The 17,500-nt window shown below is 52.5% G+C and overlaps 2 protein-coding genes and 1 long non-coding RNA gene across 3 annotated transcripts in view; all 3 read right to left on the reverse strand.

The window, feature by feature from the left end:
* Window positions 1–6,743, reverse strand: part of smad4 (SMAD family member 4) — a 17,771-nt gene extending 11,028 nt beyond the window's left edge. The window contains exons 1-5 of the mRNA XM_037531692.1: window positions 6,612–6,743; window positions 4,692–5,087; window positions 4,204–4,378; window positions 4,066–4,092; window positions 3,723–3,965 (exon numbers count right to left, since the gene is read on the reverse strand). Of these exons, the coding sequence (XP_037387589.1) occupies window positions 3,723–3,965; window positions 4,066–4,092; window positions 4,204–4,378; window positions 4,692–4,931 (685 nt within the window). The 5' untranslated portion in view covers window positions 4,932–5,087; window positions 6,612–6,743. The remainder of the gene's footprint in view (window positions 1–3,722; window positions 3,966–4,065; window positions 4,093–4,203; window positions 4,379–4,691; window positions 5,088–6,611) is intronic.
* Window positions 35–1,151, reverse strand: LOC119261830. Its single transcript, XR_005129222.1, has 2 exons — window positions 788–1,151; window positions 35–409 (listed from the first exon to the last, which is right to left on the reverse strand). It is a non-coding gene; the product is annotated as an uncharacterized LOC119261830 (long non-coding RNA).
* A 476-nt stretch (window positions 6,744–7,219) lies between the features above and the next one.
* Window positions 7,220–17,500, reverse strand: part of elac1 (elaC ribonuclease Z 1) — a 12,227-nt gene continuing 1,946 nt past the window's right edge. Inside the window, exons 2-3 of the mRNA XM_037531288.1 lie at window positions 9,366–9,842; window positions 7,220–9,174 (exon numbers count right to left, since the gene is read on the reverse strand). Coding sequence (XP_037387185.1) covers window positions 8,651–9,174; window positions 9,366–9,842 — 1,001 coding nt within the window. The 3' untranslated portion in view covers window positions 7,220–8,650. The remainder of the gene's footprint in view (window positions 9,175–9,365; window positions 9,843–17,500) is intronic.

Genomic DNA, 17,500 nt, shown 5'->3' on the forward strand with positions numbered 1-17,500 from the left:
CTCAGCCCGACCCTTCCTCACTCAGCCTGACCTGACGGCCTCATTACACGTTTAATCAAGCCTCCTCTTCCTCACTCAGCCTGACCTGACCGGCCTCATTACACGTTTAATCAAGCCTCCTCTTCCTCACGCAGCCTGACCTGACGGCCTCATTACACGTTTAATCAAGCCTCCTCTTCCTCACTCAGCCTGACCTGACCGGCCTCATTACACGTTTAATCAAGCCTCCTCTTCATCACGCAGCCTGACCTGACCGGCCTCATTACACGTTTAATCAAGCCTCCTCTTCATCACTCAGCCTGACCTGACCGGCCTCATTACACGTTTAATCAAGCCTCCTCTTCATCACGCAGCCTGACCTGACCGGCCTCATTACACGTTTAATCAAGCCTCCTCTTCCTCACTCAGCCTGACGGCCTCATTACACGTTTAATCAAGCCTCCTCTTCCTCACTCAGCCTGACCTGACCGGCCTCATTACACGTTTAATCAAGCCTCCTCTTCCTCACTCAGCCTGACCGGCCTCATTACACGTTTAATCAAGCCTCCTCTTCATCACTCAGCCTGACCTGACCGGCCTCATTACACGTTTAATCAAGCCTCCTCTTCCTCACTCAGCCTGACCTGACCGGCCTCATTACACCTTTAATCAAGCCTCCTCTTCCTCACTCAGCCTGACCTGACGGCCTCATTACACGTTTAATCAAGCCTCCTCTTCCTCACTCAGCCTGACCTGACCGGCCTCATTACACGTTTAATCAAGCCTCCTCTTCATCACTCAGCCTGACCTGACCGGCCTCATTACACGTTTAATCAAGCCTCCTCTTCATCACTCAGCCTGACCTGACCGGCCTCATTACACGTTTAATCAAGCCTCCTCTTCATCACGCAGCCTGACCTGACCGGCCTCATTACACGTTTAATCAAGCCTCCTCTTCCTCACTCAGCCTGACCTGACCGGCCTCATTACACGTTTAATCAAGCCTCCTCTTCATCACGCAGCCTGACCTGACCGGCCTCATTACACGTTTAATCAAGCCTCCTCTTCATCACTCAGCCTGACCTGACGGCCTCATTACACGTTTAATCAAGCCTCCTCTTCCTCACTCAGCCTGACCTGACCGGCCTCATTACACGTTTAATCAAGCCTCCTCTTCCTCACTCAGCCTGACCTGACCGGCCTCATTACACGTTTAATCAAGCCTCCTCTTCCTCACTCAGCCTGACGGCCTCATTACACGTTTAATCAAGCCTCCTCTTCCTCACTCAGCCTGACCTAACCGGCCTCATTACACGTTTAATCAAGCCTCCTCTTCCTCACTCAGCCTGACCTGACCGGCCTCATTACACGTTTAATCAAGCCTCCTCTTCCTCACTCAGCCTGACCTGACCGGCCTCATTACACGTTTAATCAAGCCTCCTCTTCCTCACTCAGCCTGACGGCCTCATTACACGTTTAATCAAGCCTCCTCTTCCTCACTCAGCCTGACCTGACCGGCCTCATTACACGTTTAATCAAGCCTCCTCTTCCTCACTCAGCCTGACCTGACGGCCTCATTACACGTTTAATCAAGCCTCCTCTTCCTCACGCAGCCTGACCTGCGTCTGGCCTCATTACACGTTTAATCAAGCCTCCTCTTCCTCACTCAGCCTGACCTGACCGGCCTCATTACACGTTTAATCAAGCCTCCTCTTCCTCACTCAGCCTGACCTGACGGCCTCATTACACGTTTAATCAAGCCTCCTCTTCATCACTCAGCCTGACCTGACGGCCTCATTACACGTTTAATCAAGCCTCCTCTTCCTCACGCAGCCTGACCTGCGTCTGGCCTCATTACACGTTTAATCAAGCCTCCTCTTCCTCACTCAGCCTGACCTGACGGCCTCATTACACGTTTAATCAAGCCTCCTCTTCCTCACTCAGCCTGACCTGACGGCCTCATTACACGTTTAATCAAGCCTCCTCTTCATCACTCAGCCTGACCTGACGGCCTCATTACACGTTTAATCAAGCCTCCTCTTCATCACTCAGCCTGACCTGCGTCCGGCCTCATTACACGTTTAATCAAGCCTCCTCTTCCTCACTCAGCCTGACCTGACGGCCTCATTACACGTTTAATCAAGCCTCCTCTTCCTCACTCAGCCTGACCTGACCGGCCTCATTACACGTTTAATCAAGCCTCCTCTTCATCACTCAGCCCGACCTGACGGCCTCATTACACGTTTAATCAAGCCTCCTCTTCATCACTCAGCCTGACCTGACGGCCTCATTACACGTTTAATCAAGCCTCCTCTTCCTCACTCAGCCTGACCTGACCGGCCTCATTACACGTTTAATCAAGCCTCCTCTTCCTCACGCAGCCTGACCTGACGGCCTCATTACACGTTTAATCAAGCCTCCTCTTCCTCACTCAGCCTGACCTAACCGGCCTCATTACACGTTTAATCAAGCCTCCTCTTCCTCACGCAGCCTGACCTGACGGCCTCATTACACGTTTAATCAAGCCTCCTCTTCCTCACTCAGCCTGACCTGACCGGCCTCATTACACGTTTAATCAAGCCTCCTCTTCCTCACTCAGCCTGACCTGCGTCTGGCCTCGTTACACATTTAATCAAGCCTCCTCTTCCTCACTCAGCCTGACCTGACCGGCCTCATTACACGTTTAATCAAGCCTCCTCTTCATCACTCAGCCTGACCTGACGGCCTCATTACACGTTTAATCAAGCCTCCTCTTCCTCACTCAGCCTGACCTGACCGGCCTCATTACACGTTTAATCAAGCCTCCTCTTCCTCACTCAGCCTGACCTGACGGCCTCATTACACGTTTAATCAAGCCTCCTCTTCATCACTCAGCCCGACCTGACGGCCTCATTACACGTTTAATCAAGCCTCCTCTTCATCACTCAGCCTGACCTGACCGGCCTCATTACACGTTTAATCAAGCCTCCTCTTCCTCACTCAGCCTGACCTGCGTCTGGCCTCGTTACACGTTTAATCAAGCCTCCTCTTCCTCACTCAGCCTGACCTGCGTCTGGCCTCATTACACGTTTAATCAAGCCTCCTCTTCCTCACTCAGCCTGACCTGCGTCTGGCCTCGTTACAGGTTTAATCAAGCCTCCTCTTCCTCACTCAGCCTGACCTGCGTCTGGCCTCGTTACACGTTTAATCAAGCCTCCTCTTCATCACTCAGCCGCACAAGACGGCCGTGGAATTCCCTGCGCTCAGCCGGCTCTGGCCTGTAGAGTGCAGCTGGTGGGTTGGCGCCGGCACCGGGTGACGATGGTCCGAGCGTCTTCCATCCAGATGTACGGGTGCCTGAATTTTCACACCAGGGGCTTTCCAGAGGGGTGCCAACTGAACAGGTTCCCAGGGGTTAGAGGGGCCAGGCTGGTTTGAAAGGGGTGGCTTGGGGCTGATCTCAGGCCAAGTGGACCTCCAGCAGTGTGACGCCTGGGTAGGAGCAGCCCCTGTGGAGCTGTCGGATATGGGGAGACCCGGACGACCACCAGTTAGGCCGGCACGGTGCCCTCGGCACGGCTACAGCACCACACACTAGCATTAGGCAGGTGAATGATGATTCATGTGTGAGCTACATGAGCTCCGCAGCTCCAGCGCTAAAACCACTGAAGCTGAGCAGCTGCGTTCGGGGTCGAGTAACGAGTAACGAGTAAACCCTAACACAATGCTAATGCTAACCGCTAAACATTAAGGAAGGTTCTTACTGGCTGGTCCTGCAGCCATGGTGGGGAAGGCGGAGCTGGAGGCGGAGCTCGCAGCATCAGGAGGGGGCAGGAGAGTGGGGCTGCTGAAGGTGTCCGGGAGGGCGGGGCGTGTGGCGGTGGGCGGAGCCGGCTGCGAGGGGGCGGGCTGGTGCTGAATGGTCTGAATACCGTGAGAGCCTTCAGAGCTGGAGTGAGACGGCTGACCTTCGAACTCCTCCTTCACCAGCAGCCCCGCACTGGGACCTGCACACACACAGGGAGAGCAGGTGGGTTCATCACGGGGTGAGTCAGCGTAACTGACCGCGAACGGTGAGAGCAGAGCAGAGCAGAGCGTCCTACTCACCTGCGCCCAGAGTTAGTCCAGACAGATCTGAGCGGGAGCGAGAGAGAAACGTGAGGATTATTACTGATGACAGCAGTAACGTCACTAAAGAGCTCATATTCTGGGCTTCTGTCTGTCCTGAGAGTTAAACTGACTGACCGATACCCGGAGACGCCACCCTCTCGTAGTGGTACGGGTTCACACACACGCTGTCGCACTTCAGATCAAAGGCGTACTGGCAGTATTTAACGTGCTTCAGTTCGTTCTTGTGCAGGTCAGGCCAGCGCCACAGACGAGCGTAGATCACATGAGGAAACCCTTTACGACCCGCCACCTGTAAACAACAACAACAACAACAACAACAACAACAACATCGTGATATAAGGAACAGCGTAGACATCAACACACACACACACACACACACACACACACAGAACGCCACAGACGAGCGCAGATCACACGAGGAAACCCTTTACGACCCGCCACCTGTAAACAACAACAACAACAACAACAACAACGTCGTGATATAAGGAACAGCGTAGACATCAACACACACACACACAGAACGCCACAGACGAGCGCAGATCACACGAGGAAACCCTTTACGACCCGCGGCCTGTAAACAGCATCACCACCACGCGTCTCACCTGCAGCCGTCCGTCGAGCGTGCGCTGGATGGTCACACACTTGCTGGGGTGCGCTCCGTTGGTGGTTACCGCAGTGATGAGCGAGTCCAGCTCATCCTTCTTCTCCTTCAGCTTCTTCACCAGGCTCTCGATCGCCCGCTTGGAGAAGGACTCGCTCTCGCCGCCCTGCCGGTGGCACATCAGGCTGTGCACGATGCTCAGACAGGCATCGTTACTGGTGGGGGTGCTGGAGACCGACATACTGCACACACACTACACACACCGGGCGTTCTCGGGTCAGAGAGGTGCTCAGAGAGACACCACCACCTCCAGACTCTTCATCAGAGAGAGCCAATCTCCACAGCACCAGCCAGAACTCCACAGCACTGTCCACTCAGACTCCGTCCAGCTCCTCCACTGAAAACAGAGACACATCACTCAGCTTCATCAAGACCACCAGAGTTCTTCAGTTCTGTGTCCCACACTTACAGGGGACATACCATACCAACATAACTCAGTGTTTCAGGTGTAATCAGAGGTTCAGAAGGTTTGGACTGAAACGGGTCAGACGTCTTTACAGTGGTGGTGATGGGAACCAGGCGTCGCCATGACTACAACACAGATATAGACACTTTATTTACCATCCAGAACCACCAGAGAACCTACACGAGTCTTCTGAGCTTATATGGAATGTTGATGATGGAAAACAGTGGAAAATCTGGAATAATGAGTTTTCTTTGGGGACTATTTTGCCGCACAGCGCCCTGCATGTCTCCCTCCACCATGAATGGAGTTGAAGTTCTCTAAACTCTCATAAAACAGCGTCTCAGTCATCAGGCAGTGAATTCAGAACCAGTTCATGTAGGAACTTTCTGTAGGAGCTTTTAGAGGGACGTCTGGTTCCCATCACCACCACTGTGAGGAGCTTTTAGAGGGGGACGTCTGGTTCCCAATACCACCACTGTGAGGAGCTTTTAGAGGGGGACGCCTGGTTCCCATCACCACCACTGTGAGGAGCTTTTAGAGGGGGACGCCTGGTTCCCATCACCACCACTGTGAGGAGCTTTTAGAGGGGGACGCCTGGTTCCCATCACCTCCACTGTGAGGAGCTTTTAGAGGGACGTCTGGTTCCCATCACCTCCACTGTGAGGAGCTTTTAGAGGGACGTCTGGTTCCCATCACCACCACTGTGAGCGGCTCTGAATCTGACTTTGTTTATATCTCAACATTTTAGTTAAGCAAAAATTGTGGAAAAACTGGTGGACTCCTCTTTTGAGACTAAAGCATACGGGGCTTAATTCATCCTCCTTAAGGGTGGGTTTATCCTCATATGAAGCCTGAACGCAAAGCCTGATCTGGACGAGTAAACCAGGGCTGAACGGGGGCGGAACCATCCGCACACAGGCGTGTTGGAGCCCGGGCTGAACCGAGAAGCAGCGGAAATGGACAGAAGAATCATTTTAAACACAAAACTCAACGAGCGGAAAACCAAAGGCTCCAAACAAGCTGCTCGCTCGAATGTCCCGTTCCACCTTAAATACTGCAGCTGCAGCTGCAGGTGCGCTACATGCAGTAACGGAACTGCCAGACCATTTAAGGTGGACCGGAGAATTCGCCCGAGAGGCTCGTCTAAGAGCTAACGGCTAGCGATGGACAAAACAATGAGAGCGAGTTTAATTTACTGACAAAACACGCGAATAAACAGGCGGCAGGCCGGCGGGAGCGCGGTACTCCCGCCGGAAGACCAGAACAGCATATATTAGGATATTAAAACGGATCCAGCTCCTCGGATCCAGCTCCTCGGATCCGGCTCACACTCATAACGCCGTTAGCCACATTAGCTAAACCGAGCCAGGCGAGCGAGGCTCGTGTCTCGGTTTCTGCGGATCAGTGCACGTTTTCCCGATTTAAGGACGCTTTAAAGACGGCGTGAAGACTTACGGTTCACATCCACAGCGACTCTAAGCCGCTGAGGCTCTTAAACCCGCCGGATGAGGCGATGATGAACTAACGCCGCTGCAATATGGCGAGGAGACCGCGGACGGGTTTCAATTCCCACCTGTTTTCTATAGAGCCCCGCCCCTCCGGTGTTAGAGTCCTCAACCATTGGACGACAGCTTGGGTGATGTGACGCTTTAGCCAATCCTAGCGCAGCAGGGGGCGGGACGTGTCTGAATACGGGTGGGAAAAACAACGCCGCTGTGTTCGGAGACAAACAGATGCTGGAAAGGGGCGGAGTTTCCGCTCTGAACTCTGAATCCAGAAAACGAGGCAGACATGGCACTGGAGGCGTCTGTGACTCGTATTTAGAGACTTATTTAACAGAAAAGTGAGGCAGGGTGTGTGAAAACATCTATACTCTAGTGAATGTGTGCAGTGTGTGTGGATCCAGAGGAAAGACTGAAAGGTCTTGATCCAGGCCATGGAGACTGAACAGACACAGCATTTAGAGTAGTTTCAGAACACATTCCCACTAAATACAGAACAATCTTTAAAGGACACATATCACAATATAAAAACAGCCGCTTTGTTCAAATAATTCAGGAAAATAAACGAAAAAAAGATTTTATTTTGTTTTCACATCACAGTGAGAGCTGCATCAGCCTGCTCTCTCAGAGGAACAGGTAAAGAGAGGAATCCTCAGCAAGCACAGTTCAGTCAGGCTCGGCCAGGTGCCGTCAGGGTTAGGGTTAGGTGCCGTCGGGGTTAGGGTTAGGTGCCGTCAGGCTCGGTCAGGTGCCGTCAGGGTTAGGGTTAGGTGCCGTCAGGCTCGGTCAGGTGCCGTCAGGGTTAGGGTTAGGTGCCGTCAGGGTTAGGGTTAGGTGCCGTCAGGCTCGGTCAGGTGCCGTCAGGGTTAGGGTTAGGTGCCGTCAAGCTCGGCCAGGTGCCGTCAGGGTTAGGGTTAGGTGCCGTCGGGGTTAGGGTTAGGTGCCGTCGGGGTTAGGGTTAGGTGCCGTCGGGGTTAGGGTTAGGTGCCGTCGGGGTTAGGGTTAGGTGCCGTCAGGCTCGGTCAGGTGCCGTCAGGGTTAGGGTTAGGTGCCGTCAGGGTTAGGGTTAGGTGCCGTCAGGCTCGGTCAGGTGCCGTCAGGGTTAGGGTTAGGTGCCGTCAAGCTCGGCCAGGTGCCGTCAGGGTTAGGGTTAGGTGCCGTCGGGGTTAGGGTTAGGTGCCGTCGGGGTTAGGGTTAGGTGCCGTCGGGGTTAGGGTTAGGTGCCGTTGGGGTTAGGGTTAGGTGCCGTCGGGCTCGGCCAGGTGCCGTCAGGGTTAGGGTTAGGTGCCGTCAGGGTTAGGGTTAGGTGCCGTCAGGGTTAGGGTTAGGTGCCGTCAAGCTCGGCCAGGTGCCGTCAGGGTTAGGGTTAGGTGCCGTCAGGGTTAGGGTTAGGTGCCGTCAGGGTTAGGGTTAGGTGCCGTTGGGGTTAGGGTTAGGTGCCGTTGGGGTTAGGGTTAGGTGCCGTCGGGCTCGGCCAGGTGCCGTCAGGGTTAGGGTTAGGTGCCGTCAGGGTTAGGGTTAGGTGCCGTCAGGGTTAGGGTTAGGTGCCGTCAGGGTTAGGGTTAGGTGCCGTTGGGGTTAGGGTTAGGTGCCGTTGGGGTTAGGGTTAGGTGCCGTCGGGCTCGGCCAGGTGCCGTCAGGGTTAGGGTTAGGTGCCGTCAGGGTTAGGGTTAGGTGCCGTTGGGGTTAGGGTTAGGTGCCGTTGGGGTTAGGGTTAGGTGCCGTCGGGCTCGGCCAGGTGCCGTCAGGGTTAGGGTTAGGTGCCGTCAGGGTTAGGGTTAGGTGCCGTCAGGGTTAGGGTTAGGTGCCGTCAGGCTTGGCCAGGTGCCGTCAGGGTTAGGTGCCGTCAGGGTTAGGATTAGGTGCCGTCAGGCTCGGCCAGGTGCCGTCAGGGTTAGGGTTAGGTGCCGTCAGGCTCGGTTAGGTGCCGTCAGGCTCGGCCAGGTGCCGTCAGGGTTAGGGTTAGGTGCCGTCATGCTTGGCCAGGTGCCATCAGGCTCGGTCAGGTGCCGTCAGGCTCGGCCAGGTGCCGTCAGGCTCGGCCAGGTGTTTTCTAAGAGGAATAGGTAGAGAGAGAAAGTCCTCAGCGAGTATGACGCACGTGTTTGTTCCTTGCAGGGCGAGTTCAGCCTGTCTCTTCAACTTGAGGACGTCGTCCCCAGTCCCTCCCGGACCCCCAGCAGGTTTGTAGCGCTGGCTGAAATGCGTGAGAAGGAGCGTGTGAGCGCCACAGTCCCGCGCCACTGCAGCCGCCATGCTGGGAGTGCTGTGTCCGTGTTCCACAGCTTTCTCCTGTAACCCGTCCTCCAGCGTGGCCTCGTGAACCAGCATATCTGCCCCCTCGCACACCCCGTGGACCCCCTCCCCCACCGCCCCGCTGCAGTCCCCCAAAACGCACACCTTCCGTCCGCGGGTTGCCGGCTCCAGAACCTCGCTGGGCCCAAGAACACGACCATCCTCCAGCGTCACCGACTCTCCGTTCTTCAGACGACCAAATAGTGGACCAGGTTTCAGTCCTGCAGAGCAAACACACAACACACAACTGCTGTAGAATGGGTGTGGCTAAGGTGCTGTAGCTGAATGGGTGGGGCTAAGCTGCGATAGCTGAATGGATGGGGCTAAACTGCTGTAGCTGAATGGGTGGGGCTAAGATGCTGTAGCTGAATGGGTGGGGCTAAACTGCTGTAGGCTGATTTTATTTACTCACCCATCTCTTTGAGCAGCTCCACTCTGAGGCGTCCGGGCTGGTCTCTCTCCTGAATGGAGAACCCAAATGAAGGAACCCTGTGACAGAGCCTGAAGGCCTTCACCACAACCTGCTCGTCCTCGATCAGCGTGTAACAGTTCGACTCCACATCCAGCCGCACCGTCCTACCAGGCTGCTCCTGCGGGTGGTGCTGCGGGCAACAGGCGGTCAGCTCAGGGTCCAGCAGGCCAGTGGGGGGGCTTTGGTCTCTGGTGGGCTCCAGCTCGTGAACGGTGAAGGGAAACATTAGCTCAGAGCTGGAGACGCGCAGAGCGACGCGCAGAAACAGCCTCAAACCCACCGGCCCGAATATCTCCACACGCTCCCCCTGCTGGCCTGGAGGCACGCTACAGTTCAGACTCAGCGTGCACAGCAGCCCTGGCAGGCCGTACATGTGGTCACCGTGGAGATGGGATATGAAGATTTTTGAGATTTTACCTGAAGAGAAACACAGACGCATTTTTACATTAAACTTTGAGGACAGAACTTCAACCTCAGAACTAGAACCTCAAACATTGATCTGAGGAACTAAAAAAAACATCTAAAGCAAATATGAGTCAAGTAGATGAGGCTGCTTCATAGTTGAGTGCTCAGTGGCAGTAACGCCAACCAATCAGCACTCAGTAGCAGAAACGGGAAGTAGACAAACTCCCTTAAACCAGCTCTAACAGCTCTCCACACTGCATATTCTCTGTAATGGAGGGGTCTTAAGGCGGACTCAGGGTTCTCCTCAGGGTGAGGGGGCAGTTTAAACCAGAAATGAAACAGGGCTCCGAGTTTGCCGTTAGCAGGTCTCAAAACAGACCTGAATGTACAGCGACAGAGCTGAATGGAGAGTAATAGAGCGGAGTGTACAGTAATAGAGCGGAGCGTACAGCGACAGAGCTGAATGGAGAGTATTAGAGCTGAATGGAGAGTAATAGAGCTGAATGGAGAGTAATAGAGCGGATTGTACAGTAATAGTATGGAGCGTACAGCGACAGCTGAATGGAGAGTAATAGAGCTGAATGGAGAGTAATAGAGCGGAGTGTACAGTAATAGAGCGGAGTGTACAGTAATAGAGCGGAGCGTACAGCGACAGAGCTGAATGGAGAGTAATAGAGCGGAGTGTACAGTAATAGAGCGGAGTGTACAGCGACAGAGCTGAATGGAGAGTAATAGAGCGGAGTGTACAGTAATAGAGCGGAGCGTACAGCGACAGAGCTGAATGGACAGTAATAGAGCGGAGCGTAAAGCGACAGAGCTGAATGGAGAGTAATAGAGCGGAGCGTACAGTGACAGAGCTGGATGGAGAGTAATAGAGCGGAGCGTACAGTGACAGAGCTGGATGGAGAGTAATAGAGCGGAGCGTAAAGCGACAGAGCTGAATGGAGAGTAATAGAGCGGAGCGTACAGTGACAGAGCTGGATGGAGAGTAATAGAGCGGAGTGTACAGTAATAGAGCGGAGTGTACAACGACAGAGCTGGATGGAGAGTAATAGAGCAGAGTGTACAGTAATAGAGCGGAGCGTACAGTAATAGAGCGGAGCGTACAGCGGCAGAGCGGAGCGGAGAGTAATAGAGAGGAGCACACAGTAATAGAGCGGAGCGTACAGCGACAGAGCGGAATGGAGAGTAATAGAGCTGAATGGAGAGTAATAGAGCGGAGTGTACAGTAATAGAGCGGAGTGTACAGCGACAGAGCTGAATGGAGAGTAATAGAGCTGAATGGAGAGTAATAGAGTGGAGTGTACAGTAATAGAGCGGAGCGTACAGCGACAGAGCTGAATGGAGAGTAATAGAGCGGAGTGTACAGTAATAGAGCGGAGCGTACAGCGACAGAGCTGAATGGAGAGTAATAGAGCGGAGTGTACAGTAATAGAGCGGAGTGTACAGCGACAGAGTTGAATGGAGAGTAATAGAGTGGAGTGTACAGTAATAGAGTGGAGTGTACAGCGACAGAGCTGAATGGAGAGTAATAGAGCGGAGTGTACAGTAATAGAGCGGAGCGTACAGCGACAGAGCTGAATGGAGAGTATTAGAGCTGAATGGAGAGTAATAGAGCTGAATGGAGAGTAATAGGGCTGAATGGAGAGTAATAGAGTGGAGTGTACAGTAATAGAGCGGAGCGTACAGTAATAGAGCGGAGCGTACAGCAACAGAGCTGAATGGAGAGTAATAGAGCGGAGCGTACAGCGACAGAGCTGAATGGAGAGTAATAGAGCGGAGCGTACAGCGACAGAGCTGGATGGAGAGTAATAGAGCGGAGTGTACAGTAATAGAGCGGAGCGTACAGTAATAGAGCGGAGCGTACAGCAGCAGAGCGGAGCATACAGCGGCAGAGCGGAGCATACAGCGGCAGAGCGGAGCGGAGAGTAATAGAGAGGAGCACACAGTAATAGAGCGGAGCGCACAGTAATAGAGCGGAGCGTACAGCGACAGAGCGGAATGGAGAGTAATAGAGCGGAGTGTACAGTAATAGAGCGGAGCGTACAGCGACAGAGCTGAATGGAGAGTATTAGAGCTGAATGGAGAGTAATAGAGCTGAATGGAGAGTAATAGAGCTGAATGGAGAGTAATAGAGTGGAGTTTACAGTAATAGAGCGGAGCGTACAGCAACAGAGCTGAATGGAGAGTAATAGAGCGGAGCGTACAGCGACAGAGCTGAATGGAGAGTAATAGAGCGGAGCGTACAGCGACAGAGCTGGATGGAGAGTAATAGAGCGGAGTGTACAGTAATAGAGCAGAGCGTACAGTAATAGAGCGGAGCGTACAGCAGCAGAGCGGAGCATACAGCGGCAGAGCGGAGCATACAGCGGCAGAGCGGAGAGTAATAGAGAGGAGCACACAGTAATAGAGCGGAGCGCACAGTAATAGAGCGGAGCGTACAGCGACAGAGCGGAATGGAGAGTAATAGAGCGGAGCGTACAGCGGCAGAGCGGAGCATACAGCGGCAGAGCGGAGCGGAGAGTAATAGAGCGGAGCACACAGTAATAGAGCGGAGCGCACAGTAATAGAGCGGAGCGTACAGCGACAGAGCGGAATGGAGAGTAATAGAGCGGAGTGTACAGTAATAGAGCGGAGCGCACAGTAATAGAGCGGAGCGTACAGCGACAGAGCTGAATGGAGAGTAATAGAGCGGAGTGTACAGTAATAGAGCGGAGTGTACAGCGACAGAGCTGAATGGAGAGTAATAGAGCGGAGCGTACAGCGACAGAGCTGAATGGAGAGTAATAGAGCGGAGCGTACAGTAATAGAGCGGAACGTACAGTAATAGAGCGGAGCGTACAGCGACAGAGCTGAATGGAGAGTAATAGAGCGGAGCGTACAGTAATAGAGCGGAACATACAGTAATAGAGCGGAGCGTACAGCGCCAGAGCTGAATGGAGAGTAATAGAGCGGAGTGTACAGTAATAGAGCGGAGTGTACAGCGACAGAGCTGAATGGAGAGTAATAGAGCTGAATGGAGAGTAATAGAGTGGAGTGTACAGTAATACAGCGGAGTGTACAGCGCCAGAGCTGAATGGAGAGTAATAGAGCTGAATGGAGAGTAATAGAGTGGAGTGTACAGTAATACAGCGGAGTGTACAGCGCCAGAGCTGAATGGAGAGTAATAGAGCGGAGCGTACAGCGACAGAGCTGAATGGAGAGTAATAGAGCGGAGCGTACAGCGACAGAGCTGGATGGAGAGTAATAGAGCGGAGTGTACAGTAATAGAGCGGAGCGTACAGTAATAGAGCGGAGCGTACAGCAGCAGAGCGGAGCATACAGCGGCAGAGCGGAGCATACAGCGGCAGAGCGGAGCGGAGAGTAATAGAGAGGAGCACACAGTAATAGAGCGGAGCGCACAGTAATAGAGCGGAGCGTACAGCGACAGAGCGGAATGGAGAGTAATAGAGCGGAGTGTACAGTAATAGAGCGGAGCGTACAGCGACAGAGCTGAATGGAGAGTATTAGAGCTGAATGGAGAGTAATAGAGCTGAATGGAGAGTAATAGAGCTGAATGGAGAGTAATAGAGTGGAGTTTACAGTAATAGAGCGGAGCGTACAGCAACAGAGCTGAATGGAGAGTAATAGAGCGGAGCGTACAGCGACAGAGCTGAATGGAGAGTAATAGAGCGGAGCGTACAGCGACAGAGCTGGATGGAGAGTAATAGAGCGGAGTGTACAGTAATAGAGCAGAGCGTACAGTAATAGAGCGGAGCGTACAGCAGCAGAGCGGAGCATACAGCGGCAGAGCGGAGCATACAGCGGCAGAGCGGAGAGTAATAGAGAGGAGCACACAGTAATAGAGCGGAGCGCACAGTAATAGAGCGGAGCGTACAGCGACAGAGCGGAATGGAGAGTAATAGAGCGGAGCGTACAGCGGCAGAGCGGAGCATACAGCGGCAGAGCGGAGCGGAGAGTAATAGAGCGGAGCACACAGTAATAGAGCGGAGCGCACAGTAATAGAGCGGAGCGTACAGCGACAGAGCTGAATGGAGAGTAATAGAGCGGAGTGTACAGTAATAGAGCGGAGCGCACAGTAATAGAGCGGAGCGTACAGCGACAGAGCTGAATGGAGAGTAATAGAGCGGAGTGTACAGTAATAGAGCGGAGTGTACAGCGACAGAGCTGAATGGAGAGTAATAGAGCGGAGCGTACAGAGAAAGAGCTGAATGGAGAGTAATAGAGCGGAGCGTACAGTAATAGAGCGGAGCGTACAGTAATAGAGCGGAGCGTACAGCGACAGAGCTGAATGGAGAGTAATAGAGCGGAGCGTACAGTAATAGAGCGGAACATACAGTAATAGAGCGGAGCGTACAGCGCCAGAGCTGAATGGAGAGTAATAGAGCGGAGTGTACAGTAATAGAGCGGAGTGTACAGCGACAGAGCTGAATGGAGAGTAATAGAGCTGAATGGAGAGTAATAGAGTGGAGTGTACAGTAATACAGCGGAGTGTACAGCGCCAGAGCTGAATGGAGAGTAATAGAGCTGAATGGAGAGTAATAGAGTGGAGTGTACAGTAATACAGCGGAGTGTACAGCGCCAGAGCTGAATGGAGAGTAATAGAGCTGAATGGAGAGTAATAGAGTGGAGTGTACAGTAATAGAGCGGAGTGTACAGTAATAGAGCGGAGCGTACAGCGACAGAGCTGAATGGAGAGTAATAGAGCTGAATGGAGTGTAATAGAGTGGAGTGTACAGTAATTGAGCGGAGTGTACAGTAATAGAGCGGAGCGTACAGCGACAGAGCTGAATGGAGAGTAATAGAGCGGAGTGTACAGTAATAGAGCGGAGTGTACAGCGACAGAGTTGAATGGAGAGTAATAGAGTGGAGTGTACAGTAATAGAGTGGAGTGTACAGCGACAGAGCTGAATGGAGAGTAATAGAGCGGAGTGTACAGTAATAGAGCGGAGCGTACAGCGACAGAGCTGAATGGAGAGTAATAGAGCTGAATGGAGTGTAATAGAGTGGAGTGTACAGTAATAGAGCGGAGTGTACAGTAATAGAGCGGAGCGTACAGCGACAGAGCTGAATGGAGAGTAATAGAGCGGAGTGTACAGTAATAGAGCGGAGTGTACAGCGACAGAGTTGAATGGAGAGTAATAGAGTGGAGTGTACAGTAATAGAGTGGAGTGTACAGCGACAGAGCTGAATGGAGAGTAATAGAGCGGAGTGTACAGTAATAGAGCGGAGCGTACAGCGACAGAGCTGAATGGAGAGTATTAGAGCTGAATGGAGAGTAATAGAGCTGAATGGAGAGTAATAGGGCTGAATGGAGAGTAATAGAGTGGAGTGTACAGTAATAGAGCGGAGCGTACAGTAATAGAGCGGAGCGTACAGCAACAGAGCTGAATGGAGAGTAATAGAGCGGAGCGTACAGCGACAGAGCTGAATGGAGAGTAATAGAGCGGAGCGTACAGCGACAGAGCTGAATGGAGAGTAATAGAGCGGAGCGTACAGCGACAGAGCTGGATGGAGAGTAACAGAGCGGAGTGTACAGTAATAGAGCGGAGCGTACAGTAATAGAGCGGAGCGTACAGCAGCAGAGCGGAGCATACAGCGGCAGAGCGGAGCATACAGCGGCAGAGCGGAGCGGAGAGTAATAGAGAGGAGCACACAGTAATAGAGCGGAGCGCACAGTAATAGAGCGGAGCGTACAGCGACAGAGCGGAATGGAGAGTAATAGAGCGGAGTGTACAGTAATAGAGCGGAGCGTACAGCGACAGAGCTGAATGGAGAGTATTAGAGCTGAATGGAGAGTAATAGAGCTGAATGGAGAGTAATAGAGCTGAATGGAGAGTAATAGAGTGGAGTTTACAGTAATAGAGCGGAGCGTACAGCAACAGAGCTGAATGGAGAGTAATAGAGCGGAGCGTACAGCGACAGAGCTGAATGGAGAGTAATAGAGCGGAGCGTACAGCGACAGAGCTGGATGGAGAGTAATAGAGCGGAGTGTACAGTAATAGAGCAGAGCGTACAGTAATAGAGCGGAGCGTACAGCAGCAGAGCGGAGCATACAGCGGCAGAGCGGAGCATACAGCGGCAGAGCGGAGAGTAATAGAGAGGAGCACACAGTAATAGAGCGGAGCGCACAGTAATAGAGCGGAGCGTACAGCGACAGAGCGGAATGGAGAGTAATAGAGCGGAGCGTACAGCGGCAGAGCGGAGCATACAGCGGCAGAGCGGAGCGGAGAGTAATAGAGCGGAGCACACAATAATAGAGCGGAGCGCACAGTAATAGAGCGGAGCGTACAGCGACAGAGCGGAATGGAGAGTAATAGAGCGGAGTGTACAGTAATAGAGCGGAGTGTACAGCGACAGAGCTGAATGGAGAGTAATAGAGCGGAGCGTACAGCGACAGAGCTGAATGGAGAGTAATAGAGCGGAGCGTACAGTAATAGAGCGGAACGTACAGTAATAGAGCGGAGCGTACAGCGACAGAGCTGAATGGAGAGTAATAGAGCGGAACGTACAGTAATAGAGCGGAGCGTACAGCGACAGAGCTGAATGGAGAGTAATAGAGCGGAGCGTACAGTAATAGAGCGGAACATACAGTAATAAAGCGGAGCGTACAGCGCCAGAGCTGAATGGAGAGTAATAGAGCGGAGTGTACAGTAATAGAGCGGAGTGTACAGCGACAGAGCTGAATGGAGAGTAATAGAGCTGAATGGAGAGTAATAGAGTGGAGTGTACAGTAATACAGCGGAGTGTACAGCGCCAGAGCTGAATGGAGAGTAATAGAGCTGAATGGAGAGTAATAGAGTGGAGTGTACAGTAATAGAGCGGAGTGTACAGTAATAGAGCGGAGCGTACAGCGACAGAGCTGAATGGAGAGTAATAGAGCGGAGTGTACAGTAATACAGCGGAGCGTACAGCGACAGAGCTGAATGGAGAGTAATAGAGCTGAATTGAGAGTAATAGAGTGGAGTGTACAGTAATAGAGCGGAGTGTACAGCGACAGAGCTGAATGGAGAGTAATAGAGCGGAGTGTACAGTAATACAGCGGAGCGTACAGCGACAGAGCTGAATGGAGAGTAATAGAGCTGAATTGAGAGTAATAGAGTGGAGTGTACAGTAATAGAGCGGAGTGTACAGCGACAGAGCTGAATGGAGAGTAATAGAGCTGAATGGAGAGTAATAGAGCTGAATGGAGAGTAATAGAGTGGAGTGTACAGTAATAGAGCGGAGCGTACAGCAACAGAGCTGAATGGAGAGTAATAGAGTGGAGTGTACAGTAATAGAGCGGAGCGTACAGCGACAGAGCTGAATGGAGAGTAATAGAGCTGAATGGAGAGTAATAGAGTGGAGTGTACAGTAATAGAGCGGAGCGTACAGCGACAGAGCTGAATGGAGAGTAATAGAGCGGAGTGTACAGTAATAGAGTGGAGTGTACAGTAATAGAGCGGAGTGTACAGCGACAGAGCTGAATGGAGAGTAATAGAGCTGAATGGAGAGTAATAGAGCGGAGTGTACAGTAATAGAGCGGAGTGTACAGCGACAGAGCTGAATGGAGAGTAAAAGAGCTGAATGGAGAGTAATAGAGTGGAGTGTACAGTAATAGAGCGGAGCGTACAGCGACAGAGCTGAATGGAGAGTAATAGAGCTGAATGGAGAGTAATAGAGTGGAGTGT

The sequence above is a fragment of the Pygocentrus nattereri genome, chromosome 20 (genome assembly GCF_015220715.1).
Source record: "Pygocentrus nattereri isolate fPygNat1 chromosome 20, fPygNat1.pri, whole genome shotgun sequence".
Classification (NCBI taxonomy): Eukaryota; Metazoa; Chordata; class Actinopteri; order Characiformes; family Serrasalmidae; genus Pygocentrus; species Pygocentrus nattereri.